Consider the following 21,047-nt stretch of genomic DNA (forward strand, 5'->3'; position numbering starts at 1 on the left):
CCCAAAAATGCCAACTCCTAAGAGTAACAACAAAACGGAACATGATTAAGGCGAACTACACCATACATGGCCATGTCCTAGAAGAGGTTGACTCGGCGAAATATCTTGGCCTCTCTATACACAAAACATTGAGTTGGAACAAACATATAGACAACATCGCAAAGAAAGCTAACTCGACCAGAGCTTTTCTTCAAAGAAACATCAAAAACTGTCCTAGTGAAACAAAAGCCTTATGCTATCAAACGCTTGTAAGACCACTCATGGAATACTCTAGCACCATCTGGGATCCAGCTACTAAGGACAATATAAACAAATTAGAAGCCATACAACGACGATGCGCACGATTTGTACTGAATGATTATAGAAGAACAAGCAGTGTAACATCAATGCTACAAACTTTAAATTGGGATACGTTACAGGAAAGAAGAGCTAAATGTAAAGTCATCATGTTTTATAGGGTAGTGCACAAACTCATTGCTATACCATCTATAAACTTACAGCCAGTAACAACAACAGTACGAGGGCACAAAGAACGATTCCTTGTTCCTTTTGCCAGGACTCAAGTATATCGATACTCGTTTTTCCCAGACACCATCAGAATCTGGAATGGACTGCCGCAACAACTAGTAAGCTGCACAACCCTTGATTCATTCAAAAGGGGCGTGCAAGTGGTCCAGCTTCGATAGATGTCCAACCATGTTTTTAACCTTATTTTTAAAGAATCACCGTTTCACTGTAGATATTTCGCACCTACCCGCACATTTGTTGTTCTCACATCGAACATGTACATAAAACAGTACGATAATACTCCCCTGGAAGGCCTGTACTACAAAGGAAGAAGGTTCGCCATTTTCAAACAAAAAGAAAAAGATGGCTGACCAAAAAAAGTCAAAGAACTCAAAGAGTAAAGAACAAAGCCCAGCTTGCTCCAACACCACAAACTAACCAGGAAACTAACCAGTCACCTTTAACCAGTAATGTTTATTCTGCTGCCCACCAAACATTGTATGGGACTTACCCAGGCTATCCATTTACACCTTTTCAACCACCAGCACCCCATACTACACCAGCAAATATGATGCAGGGTTAATATCCTCAACAATTGCCGCCTGCTATTACGTCCACCATGCCACTATTAACACCATCACCATACACAAATCCAGACTTAAATAGATTTATGAGTGAAGTGACAGAAAAACTTCAAAAATTAGATATGCTAGAAGACATACTAAAAAGGGTTGTCTCCATGGAAGCACACTGCATGAAAATAGACTGTGAAGTTTCTAATATGAAAGAACAAATAAAGACACATAATAACTCTATCATTAACATTGATCAAGGGCTAAGTGTAATGTCAAACAGCGTACAGAAAATGGATGAACAAAATTACTTTCTATTTGAAGAAAATAGACAAATAAAGGAGAAGGTAATAGAACAACAGTCAAGATCAATGAGGGAAAACTTGATTTTTAAAGGTGTCCCCGATGATTACAATCCAGAAGAGGACACTGAAGCAATTCTAAAAGATTTTATTAAGAGTGAAATTCAAATAGAAGAGGAAATAAATTTTCATGTTGTCCATAGACTTAAACCAAAACAGGACAAGAGTCCAAGGGGCATAGTAGCTAAGTTTGAGCGACGTAAAGACAGAAATATAGTGCTTAGTGCTGCAATTCAAAAGCTAAAAAACAAAAAGCAATTTGTTGTCCATGAACAATACCATATCGAAGTAATTGAGCGGAGGCGAGAACTAGTTCCCATACTGAAGGATGCCCGAGCTAAAGGACACACGGCAGTTCTAAAGGAAGATCGACTATATATAGATAACAAACGTTACTATCCTAGGCCAACCAGACAACATCCCCCACCTTCTGCTGCAATGGACCAAAATGGTAATAATACAGATGTACAAGAGGACAGAGTAGTGACATTGACAACAAAGATATTAATAAAAACAATAAATGTGTGAAAAATGATCTTAATATATTTTACTTGAATGTTTGTGGTTTAAAATCTAAGTTGAAATTTAAAGAATTTACGGATAATATACTAAACTATGATATTTCAATATTTGTAGAAAGCAAACTTGATAATCTAGATGTCCTAGATGTCCCAAAAGGTTATACATGTGTAACAAAAAATAGAAAAAAAAGTGTAAAAAATCGGGTGGTATAGCAGTTATTTTCAAAAAAAGCTTAGAAAGAAGTTTAACATTTTTATCAAGTGAAAGTCAATTTGTACAGTGGATGAAAGTAGCAAAAAGCATTTTTGGTTTGCAAAATGATGTAATTGTAGGCTGTATTTATATACCACCTGAAGGTTCGAAATATTCAAATTTAGAAGCTTTTGATAAAATTGAGAATGAATTGATGTCTCTTAAGAAAGTATCAGATGTACATACGGCTCTTATTGGCGATTTTAATGCCAAGACAGGCATTTTGAATGATTTTGTATTAGCTGATGAAACTCTATTAGATCTTTTTCACCTAGACACTGACAACGAAATTATTTCATATATGTTAGATTATGAAAATCTGAAGTCTTATAATATTCCATTACAAAGAGTGACACAGTGTAGTTGTCAACCTAATTCTTATGGGTATAAATTACTAAATTGCTGTAAATAATTAAATATGTATATTGCTAATTCCCGTATTGGTGTAGATAAAGGTGTTGGTAAAACTACATGTAAAAATACAAGTGTAGTAGATTATTTATTGTTATCGTCAAAGCTTTTTACACTAGTCAAAGAATTTGAAATACAACAGTTTGATCCACTGTTATCTGATGTGCACAGCGCAATACACATTACATTAAAATCACAAAGTACGTCACATAATAACAACTCTGTTACGCCAGACCAAACACCAAAAAACAAGGTGACATGATAACAAACGAAACCAGTTTGTCAATACAGTTCATAACAAAAAAGAACAGTTATCGGCAATACTAAACGACCTTCACATTTTACACTCGAGTGATCATTGTACTCAACACGAAATTGACAAAGTTGTTGATAGTATTGGCGAAATACTCGTATCATCTGCGAACGAAACTTTTGTTAAAAACCCACGTTCTACAACACAAAGAACTTACCAGAAACCATGGTATACAAAACAGTGTTACGATGCTAGAAAAAAATTTTACAAAGCAAGAAAACAATACAACTTACACAAAAATGAAACAAATCATAAAAAATTACTTGACTTTAGCAAACAATATAAGCAGATTACAAATAAAGCTTACAATGACTATCAATTTAATCTTGAAAGCAAGATTAGAAATACGGCACAAACAAATGGCAAGGAATTCTGGAAAATCTTGAATAACTTTAATAAAAAGAGTAAAGATGATCCAAACATTATATCCCATTATATTCCACCCCCAAAAATGCCAACTCCTAAGAGTAACAACAAAACGGAACATGATTAAGGCGAACTACACCATACATGGCCATGTCCTAGAAGAGGTTGACTCGGCGAAATATCTTGGCCTCTCTATACACAAAACATTGAGTTGGAACAAACATATAGACAACATCGCAAAGAAAGCTAACTCGACCAGAGCTTTTCTTCAAAGAAACATCAAAAACTGTCCTAGTGAAACAAAAGCCTTATGCTATCAAACGCTTGTAAGACCACTCATGGAATACTCTAGCACCATCTGGGATCCAGCTACTAAGGACAATATAAACAAATTAGAAGCCATACAACGACGATGCGCACGATTTGTACTGAATGATTATAGAAGAACAAGCAGTGTAACATCAATGCTACAAACTTTAAATTGGGATACGTTACAGGAAAGAAGAGCTAAATGTAAAGTCATCATGTTTTATAGGGTAGTGCACAAACTCATTGCTATACCATCTATAAACTTACAGCCAGTAACAACAACAGTACGAGGGCACAAAGAACGATTCCTTGTTCCTTTTGCCAGGACTCAAGTATATCGATACTCGTTTTTCCCAGACACCATCAGAATCTGGAATGGACTGCCGCAACAACTAGTAAGCTGCACAACCCTTGATTCATTCAAAAGGGGCGTGCAAGTGGTCCAGCTTCGATAGATGTCCAACCATGTTTTTAACCTTATTTTAAAGAATCACCGTTTCACTGTAGATATTTCGCACCTACCCGCACATTTGTTGTTCTCACATCGAACATGTACATAAAACAGTACGATAATACTCCCCTGGAAGGCCTGTACTACAAAGGAAGAAGGTTCGCCATTTTCAAACAAAAAGAAAAAGATGGCTGACCAAAAAAAGTCAAAGAACTCAAAGAGTAAAGAACAAAGCCCAGCTTGCTCCAACACCACAAACTAACCAGGAAACTAACCAGTCACCTTTAACCAGTAATGTTTATTCTGCTGCCCACCAAACATTGTATGGGACTTACCCAGGCTATCCATTTACACCTTTTCAACCACCAGCACCCCATACTACACCAGCAAATATGATGCAGGGTTAATATCCTCAACAATTGCCGCCTGCTATTACGTCCACCATGCCACTATTAACACCATCACCATACACAAATCCAGACTTAAATAGATTTATGAGTGAAGTGACAGAAAAACTTCAAAAATTAGATATGCTAGAAGACATACTAAAAAGGGTTGTCTCCATGGAAGCACACTGCATGAAAATAGACTGTGAAGTTTCTAATATGAAAGAACAAATAAAGACACATAATAACTCTATCATTAACATTGATCAAGGGCTAAGTGTAATGTCAAACAGCGTACAGAAAATGGATGAACAAAATTACTTTCTATTTGAAGAAAATAGACAAATAAAGGAGAAGGTAATAGAACAACAGTCAAGATCAATGAGGGAAAACTTGATTTTTAAAGGTGTCCCCGATGATTACAATCCAGAAGAGGACACTGAAGCAATTCTAAAAGATTTTATTAAGAGTGAAATTCAAATAGAAGAGGAAATAAATTTTCATGTTGTCCATAGACTTAAACCAAAACAGGACAAGAGTCCAAGGGGCATAGTAGCTAAGTTTGAGCGACGTAAAGACAGAAATATAGTGCTTAGTGCTGCAATTCAAAAGCTAAAAAACAAAAAGCAATTTGTTGTCCATGAACAATACCATATCGAAGTAATTGAGCGGAGGCGAGAACTAGTTCCCATACTGAAGGATGCCCGAGCTAAAGGACACACGGCAGTTCTAAAGGAAGATCGACTATATATAGATAACAAACGTTACTATCCTAGGCCAACCAGACAACATCCCCCACCTTCTGCTGCAATGGACCAAAATGGTAATAATACAGATGTACAAGAGGACAGAGTAGTGACATTGACAACAAAGATATTAATAAAAACAATAAATGTGTGAAAAATGATCTTAATATATTTTACTTGAATGTTTGTGGTTTAAAATCTAAGTTGAAATTTAAAGAATTTACGGATAATATACTAAACTATGATATTTCAATATTTGTAGAAAGCAAACTTGATAATCTAGATGTCCTAGATGTCCCAAAAGGTTATACATGTGTAACAAAAAATAGAAAAAAAAGTGTAAAAAATCGGGTGGTATAGCAGTTATTTTCAAAAAAAGCTTAGAAAGAAGTTTAACATTTTTATCAAGTGAAAGTCAATTTGTACAGTGGATGAAAGTAGCAAAAAGCATTTTTGGTTTGCAAAATGATGTAATTGTAGGCTGTATTTATATACCACCTGAAGGTTCGAAATATTCAAATTTAGAAGCTTTTGATAAAATTGAGAATGAATTGATGTCTCTTAAGAAAGTATCAGATGTACATACGGCTCTTATTGGCGATTTTAATGCCAAGACAGGCATTTTGAATGATTTTGTATTAGCTGATGAAACTCTATTAGATCTTTTTCACCTAGACACTGACAACGAAATTATTTCATATATGTTAGATTATGAAAATCTGAAGTCTTATAATATTCCATTACAAAGAGTGACACAGTGTAGTTGTCAACCTAATTCTTATGGGAATAAATTACTAAATTGCTGTAAATAATTAAATATGTATATTGCTAATTCCCGTATTGGTGTAGATAAAGGTGTTGGTAAAACTACATGTAAAAATACAAGTGTAGTAGATTATTTATTGTTATCGTCAAAGCTTTTTACACTAGTCAAAGAATTTGAAATACAACAGTTTGATCCACTGTTATCTGATGTGCACAGCGCAATACACATTACATTAAAATCACAAAGTACGTCACATAATAACAACTCTGTTACGCCAGACCAAACACCAAAAAACAAGGTGACATGATAACAAACGAAACCAGTTTGTCAATACAGTTCATAACAAAAAAGAACAGTTATCGGCAATACTAAACGACCTTCACATTTTACACTCGAGTGATCATTGTACTCAACACGAAATTGACAAAGTTGTTGATAGTATTGGCGAAATACTCGTATCATCTGCGAACGAAACTTTTGTTAAAAACCCACGTTCTACAACACAAAGAACTTACCAGAAACCATGGTATACAAAACAGTGTTACGATGCTAGAAAAAAATTTTACAAAGCAAGAAAACAATACAACTTACACAAAAATGAAACAAATCATAAAAAATTACTTGACTTTAGCAAACAATATAAGCAGATTACAAATAAAGCTTACAATGACTATCAATTTAATCTTGAAAGCAAGATTAGAAATACGGCACAAACAAATGGCAAGGAATTCTGGAAAATCTTGAATAACTTTAATAAAAAGAGTAAAGATGATCCAAACATTATATCCCATTATATTCCACCCCCAAAAATGCCAACTCCTAAGAGTAACAACAAAACGGAACATGATTAAGGCGAACTACACCATACATGGCCATGTCCTAGAAGAGGTTGACTCGGCGAAATATCTTGGCCTCTCTATACACAAAACATTGAGTTGGAACAAACATATAGACAACATCGCAAAGAAAGCTAACTCGACCAGAGCTTTTCTTCAAAGAAACATCAAAAACTGTCCTAGTGAAACAAAAGCCTTATGCTATCAAACGCTTGTAAGACCACTCATGGAATACTCTAGCACCATCTGGGATCCAGCTACTAAGGACAATATAAACAAATTAGAAGCCATACAACGACGATGCGCACGATTTGTACTGAATGATTATAGAAGAACAAGCAGTGTAACATCAATGCTACAAACTTTAAATTGGGATACGTTACAGGAAAGAAGAGCTAAATGTAAAGTCATCATGTTTTATAGGGTAGTGCACAAACTCATTGCTATACCATCTATAAACTTACAGCCAGTAACAACAACAGTACGAGGGCACAAAGAACGATTCCTTGTTCCTTTTGCCAGGACTCAAGTATATCGATACTCGTTTTTCCCAGACACCATCAGAATCTGGAATGGACTGCCGCAACAACTAGTAAGCTGCACAACCCTTGATTCATTCAAAAGGGGCGTGCAAGTGGTCCAGCTTCGATAGATGTCCAACCATGTTTTTAACCTTATTTTAAAGAATCACCGTTTCACTGTAGATATTTCGCACCTACCCGCACATTTGTTGTTCTCACATCGAACATGTACATAAAACAGTACGATAATACTCCCCTGGAAGGCCTGTACTACAAAGGAAGAAGGTTCGCCATTTTCAAACAAAAAGAAAAAGATGGCTGACCAAAAAAAGTCAAAGAACTCAAAGAGTAAAGAACAAAGCCCAGCTTGCTCCAACACCACAAACTAACCAGGAAACTAACCAGTCACCTTTAACCAGTAATGTTTATTCTGCTGCCCACCAAACATTGTATGGGACTTACCCAGGCTATCCATTTACACCTTTTCAACCACCAGCACCCCATACTACACCAGCAAATATGATGCAGGGTTAATATCCTCAACAATTGCCGCCTGCTATTACGTCCACCATGCCACTATTAACACCATCACCATACACAAATCCAGACTTAAATAGATTTATGAGTGAAGTGACAGAAAAACTTCAAAAATTAGATATGCTAGAAGACATACTAAAAAGGGTTGTCTCCATGGAAGCACACTGCATGAAAATAGACTGTGAAGTTTCTAATATGAAAGAACAAATAAAGACACATAATAACTCTATCATTAACATTGATCAAGGGCTAAGTGTAATGTCAAACAGCGTACAGAAAATGGATGAACAAAATTACTTTCTATTTGAAGAAAATAGACAAATAAAGGAGAAGGTAATAGAACAACAGTCAAGATCAATGAGGGAAAACTTGATTTTTAAAGGTGTCCCCGATGATTACAATCCAGAAGAGGACACTGAAGCAATTCTAAAAGATTTTATTAAGAGTGAAATTCAAATAGAAGAGGAAATAAATTTTCATGTTGTCCATAGACTTAAACCAAAACAGGACAAGAGTCCAAGGGGCATAGTAGCTAAGTTTGAGCGACGTAAAGACAGAAATATAGTGCTTAGTGCTGCAATTCAAAAGCTAAAAAACAAAAAGCAATTTGTTGTCCATGAACAATACCATATCGAAGTAATTGAGCGGAGGCGAGAACTAGTTCCCATACTGAAGGATGCCCGAGCTAAAGGACACACGGCAGTTCTAAAGGAAGATCGACTATATATAGATAACAAACGTTACTATCCTAGGCCAACCAGACAACATCCCCCACCTTCTGCTGCAATGGACCAAAATGGTAATAATACAGATGTACAAGAGGACAGAGTAGTGACATTGACAACAAAGATATTAATAAAAACAATAAATGTGTGAAAAATGATCTTAATATATTTTACTTGAATGTTTGTGGTTTAAAATCTAAGTTGAAATTTAAAGAATTTACGGATAATATACTAAACTATGATATTTCAATATTTGTAGAAAGCAAACTTGATAATCTAGATGTCCTAGATGTCCCAAAAGGTTATACATGTGTAACAAAAAATAGAAAAAAAAGTGTAAAAAATCGGGTGGTATAGCAGTTATTTTCAAAAAAAGCTTAGAAAGAAGTTTAACATTTTTATCAAGTGAAAGTCAATTTGTACAGTGGATGAAAGTAGCAAAAAGCATTTTTGGTTTGCAAAATGATGTAATTGTAGGCTGTATTTATATACCACCTGAAGGTTCGAAATATTCAAATTTAGAAGCTTTTGATAAAATTGAGAATGAATTGATGTCTCTTAAGAAAGTATCAGATGTACATACGGCTCTTATTGGCGATTTTAATGCCAAGACAGGCATTTTGAATGATTTTGTATTAGCTGATGAAACTCTATTAGATCTTTTTCACCTAGACACTGACAACGAAATTATTTCATATATGTTAGATTATGAAAATCTGAAGTCTTATAATATTCCATTACAAAGAGTGACACAGTGTAGTTGTCAACCTAATTCTTATGGGTATAAATTACTAAATTGCTGTAAATAATTAAATATGTATATTGCTAATTCCCGTATTGGTGTAGATAAAGGTGTTGGTAAAACTACATGTAAAAATACAAGTGTAGTAGATTATTTATTGTTATCGTCAAAGCTTTTTACACTAGTCAAAGAATTTGAAATACAACAGTTTGATCCACTGTTATCTGATGTGCACAGCGCAATACACATTACATTAAAATCACAAAGTACGTCACATAATAACAACTCTGTTACGCCAGACCAAACACCAAAAAACAAGGTGACATGATAACAAACGAAACCAGTTTGTCAATACAGTTCATAACAAAAAAGAACAGTTATCGGCAATACTAAACGACCTTCACATTTTACACTCGAGTGATCATTGTACTCAACACGAAATTGACAAAGTTGTTGATAGTATTGGCGAAATACTCGTATCATCTGCGAACGAAACTTTTGTTAAAAACCCACGTTCTACAACACAAAGAACTTACCAGAAACCATGGTATACAAAACAGTGTTACGATGCTAGAAAAAAATTTTACAAAGCAAGAAAACAATACAACTTACACAAAAATGAAACAAATCATAAAAAATTACTTGACTTTAGCAAACAATATAAGCAGATTACAAATAAAGCTTACAATGACTATCAATTTAATCTTGAAAGCAAGATTAGAAATACGGCACAAACAAATGGCAAGGAATTCTGGAAAATCTTGAATAACTTTAATAAAAAGAGTAAAGATGATCCAAACATTATATCTATGGATTCTTTGTACAATTATTTTAAGGACTTAAATATGAATGATATGGATGATTGTAGTAATGATATAGATGTTAACCTTAATGATATGTCACCAGAATTAAATGAATTATTGAATAATCCTATGACTGTTGATGAAATAAAAAATGTTGTAAAGAAGTTAAAAAATGGCAAATCTGCCGGTCAAGATGGTATACTAAATGAATATATTAAAAACACATTAGATGATATGATGCCTATATATATTTCGCTATTTAATATCATTTTAGACACGGGTCTTGTACCTGAGAGCTGGGGTATGGGAATAATGATTCCTATTTTCAAAAATAAAGGATCTAAATTAGATCCTAGTGCATACAGGGGTATAACTCTTAACTCCTGTCTTAGTAAAACATTTACAGCCGTATTGAATTGTAGACTTAACACATTATCAGAGGAAATTGAATTAATTTCTGAGGCCCAAGCAGGGTTTAGAAAAGGCTTCTCAACTGTAGACAATATATTCATTTTACATGCCCTTATATCACTATATTTTTCTGCAGGAAAAAAACTGTTTTGTTCGTTTGTAGATTTTAAAAGTGCCTTTGAAACAGTCTGGCGAATGGGACTGTGGCAAAAAATGCAAAAATCAAATATTCAGGGTAAAATTTTTAAAGTTATATATAATATGTATCAAAATATTAAAACATGCATAAGGAAAGGAGACGAAGTCTCAGCGTTTTTCAGTTGTGATGTAGGAGTAAAACAGGGAGAGAATTTGTCTCCTTTCCTGTTCTCATTATTTTTAAATGACCTTGAAAGTTTCTTGTTGGACAACAATGTCGATTGTTTAGAAAAGTTTTATGCAAAATTTGAAGAAGAATTGTCTTGTCTTCTTAAACTCCTAATTATCTTGTATGCAGACGATACTGTACTACTGTCTGAAACAGAAGAAGGTCTTCAACAGGCCTTGTTAGCGTTTGGGCAATATTGTAATTTATGGAAACTTCGTATTAATACAAACAAGACAAAAATTGTAATATTCAGCAAGAGAAAATTTAAACCAAAAATTGTATTTAATATTTATGGTGAAAATATTGATGTACAAGATTCATATTCATATCTTGGTGTTATGTTCAATTATAATGGTAGTTTTTGTACTGCTAAAAAGAAATTATTGGATCAGGCAAATAAAGCATTGTATGCTTTACTGCAGAAAATAAGAAATTTGTCAATTCCATTAGATTTGCAATTAAAGTTGTTTGATTCACTTATAACTCCAATTCTTGTTTACTCAAGTGAAGTATGGGGATTTGAAAATAAACAGGGTAAAGAAAAAATACACTTGCAGTTTTGTAAGAGAATTCTCAATTTAAGAAACAATACTCCTAGCTATATGGTATATGGAGAACTTGGACGTTCTCCAATGGAAATTGTCATTAAATTGAGAATGGCGTTATTTTGGAACAACCTTTTATCCAGTAGTTACAAAATATCTAGTATTTTGTATAGACTTATGTTTAAACTTCACGAGAGTAAGCAAGGACATTTTAAATGGATTTCTTATGTTAAATCTATTTTTGATGAAACAGGGCTTAGTTTTATATGGAATGATCAAATGTATATGGATAACAATATTCTCAAGTCTATACTAAAACAGAATTTGACTGACCAATTTATTCAAAATTGGTTCTCGCAAATTAATAGCTCATCTCGGGGGGAATTTTATGGACTTTTTAAACATGAATTTAAACTGGAACCATATTTACTTAGATTGACTGTAGCTGATAGATAATATATGTGTAAGCTAAGATGCTCAAATTTAAAATTTCCTATAGAGACAGGAAGATGGGCAAAGATCCCTAAACAAAATAGAATTTGTCATTTATGTAACCTTAATATTGGTAACGAATATCATTATATGTTTACTTGTACATATCCACAAATTGTGGACCTACGCAAAAAATTTATCCCACATTATTACAATACAAATCCATCAGAGATCAAAATGATTGGAATGCTGTCATATTGCAATGTAAAATTATATCGTAATATTTGTAGATTCTTAAAAAACATTATCAAATATCTATAATTATTCACTTTTGAATACATATGTAAAAACTTACATAATCATGACATTGTGTTAAATCCAAATGATAGAGACTGACTGTATATACACATGAATGTGTCACGAGAATCACGTGCATGATTGTTTATTGTGTGTTAGCTCCTGTTGTCGTATATTATATATATATAGATTCTTACATTGGTACCAGTGGATTATCGGATTTATCCAATCGAGATAGTTAAATTATCAATTTTAAAGTCCGAGCCGCCTCGGAGTAGGGGCTTTAATGGCATAAAATGGCCCCAGATTTACAAGATAATAAAAATTCGAACAGAGCAGATTTTTCTCCATAAATTATTAGAATATGAGTAAATGATTTAAAAAAAATGTTTTTATTTAACTAAAAAAGGTTCAATGACATCACAATGGTACGTGCAAATGACGTCATTATTGGGAAAATAAGCAAAAATACCGAAAATTTGATGTTTTTTCAAAATTTTGACCACCGCACCATGCTTGCACCAATTAGAAATTTTAACATTTTGACAAGTTCATACATATCAAACCTCGGATAAAAAATCTTTTTGGTGCAAGGTTGGTGCGATAGTTTATTTTATATTTTTCATAGCCAAGCAGAGCAGTAAAAAGCTGAAATTTGCCGTCCAAATTGGACCTTTTCATCTGACAAAGTTTAGTTTAAACATTCTTATGCCTATAGAAACTTTTTTTTTGTTTATGAATGTAAAGTGTATTCCTAATTATATTTCCGTTAGTTTATCTAGTTAAATTTCTTTTAAAAAATCCAATAGCAATGTGTAAGGCAGTCAATAACAACTTTGAGGACATTTTTTTTTTAATTATGAAATTTTAGATAGACCTTCAATATAACAAAATCTGTACATTTCTGATGTTTTTGCTAATTATAAATTTAAAATTTGTTGTTTGAATGGGGCAATCTTCTCTCTCTGGTATGAGGGTCAGATCCATGATTTATGTAACGAATGGGGGGGGGGGGGGGGGTATTTTACTTAAATTTCCATAATTCCGATAATCCACGAGTAAATATGTAAGAATCTGTTTCTCTAATGATTAAAAACATTTTCTTGTTTTGTTAATCGAAAACCTCCTTCGGGTGCCTTTCACATTGCACGAAGTTGTCAATTTCATTAACACCTGTTATAGCATATTTTGAATCATCCAGTTAGCTAAAAAGGTCATGACCCTTAAAATCATCCAATGATCTGTTGAGATCAGAGTTAACCACACGTTGATTAAATTTTTTTAAACAATGGGTTCGGAAAGGGATAAATTTCCATAGAGTTAGAGAAACATGCTTATCATAATTGTATCGTAATTCCTGTATAGATATATCGTCTATTTATGTATGAATGTATTTTGACCTCTTGTACACTGTTGTGTCTGAGGATAATAAAAACTTTGAATCTTTGAATCTTTTACAACTCAATCTAAAATTTGTAATCCTTTATCTTCCATGCAATTACATTGTACACAAAAAGAGTCAACCATGAATCTTTTGAAGGGAAATTATTGATAAAGCAATTTGATATATTTAGTCATAAATTGGTCGATAATTGGTTGCCTGATGTCTAGTGACAAATATTTCATGCATATAAACTATTCACTAGACTACCTTTGGGAACATACCAAGATCCAGCCATTTTTAAAAGGTGTTTCAACCAAAGATGTGGGAGGGGGGTCCAACTGTTTGTACTCATTCAAAAGCATGTTCAAGATAGTTTTCGGTTTAATGTGAAATTAAAAAAAACAATTCAAGAATGTAAAGCTTTAACTGCAATTTAAGAATTGTCTGCTCTTGGTCAATTCATTTTGTCATCTTTCCAAGTAAATAAGTTCCTGTATAGTAAAACAACGCTTAATATCAATAAACATACTTACACGAGCAGCTACCTTCTTTACATTCTAAAGTCAAGGGCCTTTTGAAATCCTATTTTTACAATGATATTATAGTGAGTAGATTTACAAAACTATACTGAGTGCCAATGAAAACGCAACACCTTTGTTTTTCAAAAAAAAATTTATTTTATTTATATTAGAACTTTGTATAGTTGGTGTAAAATGACTTTTAATCTAAGTGACGACAACTTTACGGTTGAGTGATTTTCGGAACAAATGCGAAGTAAGGGTTATTTTGAACGAACATAAACCGAGTTCACCGCTTTTCAACCTACGCACGATTTTCACGATTTGGTCATTTAAAGCTTGGCTAATGTCATGAATTTTCCCGCCCTTATTGTAAGGAAACTGCAATAAACATCTGAGTAAATGCCAGGACTTTCTGACAACCAGCGACAAGCAGTTTTGGGCATGATCCAATGAAGCCTTTCACTGCATACAATTACAAGAAGACTGAAGTTGTAGCCTCTACAATAACCCAAAGCATCGACAAATTCAACCAAAATGGATCATTTAATGATTAGCGACATCCCGGGGTACAAAAAGCAAGAAACGCTCAGCCAGACCGATACATTTGGTCTAAAACATATTCGATATTGACTGTGATGGGTGTTCAAAGGTCACGAGAGTTCAATGGTGGTCACGGTACATCCTTTGGAGCAATTTCAAGAAAGCGCCATTTGCGCAGAAATTGTTAAAGAGCACCAAAGTCTTTCCTTAGTGAGATCTAAACGGCCGTTAGGCGTAAATATCGAATTCTGTAGACCAAAAATCATTCATTGTGTACCAAAAAACGTCAGTGGTGGTTGCATAGACATTTGGCACCCATCTTGGCCAAAAGTCATGTGTTTTGCCCGATTTTGGTCCGATCGAGAAAATTTTGCATCAGATTGGACATGGTTTAGACGATGAAAACAACCACCAATATCGTAAAGTCTGCTTGAGTTTGATATGCGGGACAAGTGGAACAACATTCGTTGAGATCACATTAAACGTCCGGGATGATTAGTTCCACGGCGCTGTCGAGACTGCGCTGGACAACGGGGTTGTAACATGTTTTGTTAGGACTGCGAGTTGATGATTCGACATTGGATGTTTCGTTTACCTATAGCGCCTGAAAGATGACGATGAGACATTTTTGTTGGATATCGATCTATTGTTAGAATGGCTAATTTTCAAGAACAATTTATTTTGAAAGATTATCATTTCTAATATAAATTTTATTTTTGAAAAACGAAGTGTTGCGTTTTCATTGGCACTCAGTATATGTAAATGAGCTACATCCAGTCAGCCAAAAAATGCCAATAGACTAATTACAGGATTACTCAAGTTGTAAATATGTGCTAAATTGGATATTGTATAGAAAGGTATATACTATGAAAATAAGAGCTTGGGGCAAAGCCCCGCGCTCTAATTTTCATAGTATATACCTTTCTATACAATAACCGAGACTTATTTGAACGTTAATGCTATGTTTGTATATTATAAAGACGTATCACAATGAAAATATGTTCAAACTTATCTTCAAATCACTTAACTTGATTTTTTCAAAACATAAACAAATACAGTTTTCCCATGATCCTTTATTCTACAATAGACATGCCCGCATATAACAGTAAAAATGAACTAGCTGGATTCGCACTTTATATACACTGGACCTACTAAGTCGTTATATCTACTTAAATATTAAACTCCAACTTGACACTAACCGGCTTCAGTATGAATACATTCTACATATATTCTTAATTATTAATCCCCAAGATCATGTGTCCACGTGACATGTCCAAGGGTGGTTTGTTCCCAACAAATCAATAGTAATGACCATTTCACCATGTTCACGGTTGAAAGATTTTTTATTCACTGTAGAAACAAATGCATGTATGTATGTATAAACAATTAAAGGCGAATCGGATGAACACTTAGAATACAGCAATGAAAAAAATAACGACAGAAAGGGTAAGTTTCTTATCTATAAGACAGGCTGATATCCAGTTCAAATGAATCAAAAGAAATGGAACTACCAGTTTTTTTAAGGTTCATGTGGACCCTATGGCTAAAATGGCCGTATTTTCACCTCAAATTTTTCTCTGAGTACAGGCAAACCTGTGCATCTGGAAAAGTTTTAAGGCATAGCATGCCCTAGATAAATAGAATTCAAATGCATTGTATGATTTAGAAAATTCATAACTTAAGGTTTATGTACCCTTCTGTAGCCATTTTTGTACGAATTTTTCAAACCTCAATTGTAACAAAACTACAGATATAATGAATAATAGAGATAGGCCATTTCGTACATATTCAAAGGGGAAACTTGATGCAAAGCATTATTTTTTACTGTTTCATTGTATATGATAGAAAAAGATGACTTTGTGGCAAATAAATCAAGATTTTTGTAGAAAATCCACAGCCTTTAATACAGAAATTTTTGTTTTAAAATTTGAAACACAACTTACTTACTTGATTTTCTATGATGTGCTAGTGTTTATTTTTTACAAAAAGTTCTAAGCAACCTGTAAACTCCATAACACCTCGTGCTGAGTCACTAAAGTCGAGCGCACCCTAAAAGGTGTACTTGATTTTGGCCATATTTATATTTGTTTTAACCAATAACTACATTTATAAACTTGTATTAAGGAAATCAATGGTAGCACTGCATGCAATAATCCTATATCTATCAGTCACCAAACTGCCAAATATGAAAGTACAAGGATAAAGGCTGTGGATTTTCTATAAAAATCTTGATTTATTTGCCACAAAGTCCTCTTTTTCTATTAAATGCAATGGAACAGTAAAAAATAATGTTTTCCATCAAGTTTCCCCTTAGAATATGTACAAAACGGTATATCTCTATTATTCTTTTTATCTGTAGTTTTAATACAATTGAAGCTTGAAAAGTTCGTACAAAAATGGCTACAGAAGGGTACATAAACCTTAACTGGATTTTGCCGTACACTTTTTTTCGTCTCTGCAGAAGATGATAAAATTAACAAACAGTTGAGTTTACCTTGATATGGTCCACTCAGGTACACAGTTTAAATAACAAATTATTGTCAGGTATATATTGTCCATCTAATGTCCATGTCAATTAAAAATGCTCACTTTAATTTTTACCTGTGGGGAAGTTCTCAGACCTGTTTCCCAACTTAGTTTATTTTGGTACCTTCTGGAGGAATGAAAAAAAGTGCACGGTAAAATCCTGGTAAGTTTTTATTTTTCTAAAACATAAAACATACTTAAAATTCATTTATCTAGGGCATGCTATGCCTGAATTTTTTTACAGATGCCCAGGTTTGTCTGTACTCAGAGTAAATTTTGAGATGAAAATACGGCTATTTTAGCCATAGGGTCCACATGAACCTTAAGGTTCATCAGGGGCCGTTCATCATAACCTTTTCGTAAAGATATGGACGTATTTTCTCTACAAATTTTACTATGTCCGTGTACCGACAAACCTGTGCATCTGGAAAAGTTTTAGAGCATGGCTGAACCTAGATAAATAAAATTTAACATACATTTTATTTGCAATTCAGAATATTAAAAACTAACTGGATTTTGCTGTTCATCTTTTCGTTCTTACAGAAGTTGCAAAAATATTTAGTTTACTAAGTTGGGAAGCAGGTTTGATAAGCTTCCCTTAAGGTTCATTATAAAAAGTACTGACAAATTGATGCATCTACGAACATTTTAAGGCATGACAGAACCTATAGATATATAAAAGTACATGAACAGAACATTGAAAACTTACCTGGAATTTGATTGAAGCACTTTTCAGCTTGAGAACAAACCCTTTATAAGGTGTTTATACCTTTATAGAAGGATAATTTGACAATTAAACGAGTCTTGCCTTGGTAAAAGGCGAAGTTTAATTGTAATTTTATGAGTTGTGTAAATACTGAAGGGATTTAATGAGATTTGAAAATTGTTACATGTCCATATTAGCTTTTGCCATTACTACTTTTATCCATCTAGAAATTGTATGAAACAGGCTGATGTGGTTTCACATAACTTAAAAGTAACGGTTCATGTTTTCCTCTTAACAATTTGGTACGAAATACATATTCTTTATACATATACACAAAGTCTCCTATCTGGAGGGTAAGCCTTTATATTTACAGTTGGCTCCTTATAACCAGGTCGGCTTTGTTTAACAAGTTCATTCAAAACGAAAATAAATTCTCCCCTCACTTAATGTACATGATTAACATTCATTAAATGAATTGATTGAGCTCGAGCTGCATTTGTCAAAGCTATTAACATTGTAAGTTTTAATGTTAAATCTTTCAATTTTAAATATTTCACTGGTGATAGGCTATGCCAAAAATGAAGTACTTTACTATCGTCCCATGTAGATTCATATCTAGGTCTGGGTTGACGAAGATTAAAAATTCCTTTCATGTGTTTTAATTATCACCATTGCATGACGTCCAACTGGAATACTGTCAATAGTAAGTCCTAAAGACGAAAGAGCTCCTCGAGCTAGATTTAAACTACTATAACCTAAATTACCTTCCTTAAAGAAAGTTGTAAAAAATTCAAGCACTGTTCCTACAGAAATTTGAAAGCAATTAATTTGTTTTTTGTTACAATATTTGAACCATTTCCTGATATACACTTCGTACTGTTTCTTTGTACTTGATTTCCAAGACGACATGAGTATGTGGGTTGTTTCTTTAGAAAATCCTCGTTCTCTTAAGCTACTCCTGACACTAGATATGCAATTAGTTTCATTTTCTTGTGTAAAGGATGAACAGATTGTGGATCGTGAGGAAGATTCAAAATCTTCTTGTTCTTTGAAAGAACGATTGGATTGTCTGTTAACAACTGCATTAGTCTCGGAAACCAAGTTTGTGTCTGCCAAAATGGAGTTATAACTACTCCTCTTGCACCGTCCTCTCTGATTTTGAAAATGCACCGGCTCAATAAACTGAAAGGAGGAAACAAATAGACAAACTGAAAATATGACCAATTCATCAATGCATCAATAAATGCAGATAATGGATCTGGCTTCAAAGAGCAGTAATTTTCTAATCGGAAGTTTAATCTAGATGCAAACAAATCAATGTTTGGCCTTTGCCACAAAGTACATAAATGGTCAAAAACAGACCTTTCCAATTTCCATTCTAATTTGTCATCAAATTCTCTAGATTTTTTGTCTGCTAGATTTTCTTTGCCTGCTATATGAGTGCATGTCAACCAGATGTCATTATCTTTACAAAACAACCAAATCTGTCTTGAAATTGTATTGCAATCTATGGACTTTGTGCCGCCCATATTTGATATGTAGGCCACTGCCGTAGTATTGTCTGTAAGAACCTTCACATGCTTATTTATGATCAGATGCAGAAAGGATTTTAATGTAAAATATATAGCTAATATTTCTAAATAATTTATGTGATATTTTTATTCTTTTTCTGTCCATCTACCTCCAATTTCATTATCACTTAATATGCCACCCCATCCTAATAATGAGGCATCTCTCTGAATCAGAATTTGTGGACTGCCATGACATATATGTCTTAATTCAGTAGACACGATAGCAACCCACCATTCTAAATCTCCTTTCATCTGATTAGAAATAAGCATGCTTTGTTCAAAGTCTCCTTTTGAGTTTTTTAAAGCTTTTTTTTTTTTCCTTTTCAAGGTTACGATAAAACAATTTACCGAATTTAACGGCAGAAAAGGAGGAGACTATAAGTCCAATGACTTTTGCTACATCTCTAATCTTAGCTAAGTTTCTCTGCAGTAACCATTTACATTCTTTTACTAGGTTTTGTTTTTTGTCTGCCGTAAGGGTTATAATCATATTTTCTGAATCAATAATATTACCCAAGAATATAATTTGTTTTGATGGTTGAAAAACAGATTTGTCTTCATGTATGACAAATCCTAATTTTGACATTAATTCAATTGTGTCATTTACATTTTTATTACATCCTTCTATAGTCTCTCCTAATAAAAGACTATCGTCTATGTAACCAACATTCAAATGACCTAAAACTCTAAGACTAGAGTAAACAGGTTTTAATAATTTAGTAAATATTATAGGTGCTGAGGAAATCCCATTAGGTAAGCATGTGTATTGAAAAAGTTTTCCGTTCCAATAAAACCGTAAAAACTTTTGATGTTCCTTTGCAATTGGAACACTATAATAAGCATGTCTCAAATCAATAGAAGCCATAAATGATTTGCTAGTTACAAGTTTAATGGCACTTTCAAAAGTGTCCATTTTAAAATGATGATACTCAATGTATTCATTTAACTTCTTAAGATTCAAAATCATTCTATATTCTCCATTCTTTTTTGGTCTTAAAAATATAGGCGATAAAACTGGTCTTTCATTGACTGAACTTCTTTGATAACATCAATTGCCAGTAACTTTTCAATTTCATTTGAAACAATATCACTTTCTTTTGAGTTAAAGACAGATTTAACATTAAAAATGTCTTGCTTAGGTTCAACATTATCTATGAACTCTATATGACAATGGCTTACAATATCTAAAATAAATTTGTCAGAGGTAATTTTTTCCCATTCATTGGAAAACTTTTTCAATACACCAGCTTTAAAACAATGACTTACTTCATTTGATGTATCTAATACTTCTATGGATTTCCTCCTCTCTGTGAGTTTTTTTGGAATAGGGCCGGAACCTCGACCTCTTCCTCCTCGGAAGCCACCTCTTCCTCCACGGTAGCCACCTCGGCTAAGGTAGCAATAAACAGTTAGGAAAAAATATTAAAATTTGCTCCCATAAATTTTACCATCCCCTTTTCATTGCTTTCTTGCAATACTAATCTTACTGTTTGTGTCATATATGTGCATATGTATGTAATCAGAATCTTCCATAGATTTTATATCCAGTATATAAAATGGTAAAATATAATTTCTTTTGGGTGTATCCATGGCAACAATCTGCACTTATTTGCTATAAAA

General features: G+C 33.5%; 1 protein-coding gene across 1 annotated transcript in view; it reads left to right on the top strand.

Annotated features, from left to right (window-relative positions):
• Nucleotides 1–15,862: 15,862 nt before the first annotated feature.
• The window catches only part of LOC134689609 (galactoside alpha-(1,2)-fucosyltransferase 2-like), a 29,859-nt gene continuing 24,674 nt past the window's right edge, over nt 15,863–21,047 (top strand). Inside the window, exon 1 of the mRNA XM_063549582.1 lies at nt 15,863–16,070. Within this exon, the coding sequence (XP_063405652.1) occupies nt 16,047–16,070 (24 nt within the window). The 5' untranslated portion in view covers nt 15,863–16,046. The remainder of the gene's footprint in view (nt 16,071–21,047) is intronic.

The sequence above is a fragment of the Mytilus trossulus genome, chromosome 1 (assembly GCF_036588685.1).
Source record: "Mytilus trossulus isolate FHL-02 chromosome 1, PNRI_Mtr1.1.1.hap1, whole genome shotgun sequence".
Classification (NCBI taxonomy): Eukaryota; Metazoa; Mollusca; class Bivalvia; order Mytilida; family Mytilidae; genus Mytilus; species Mytilus trossulus.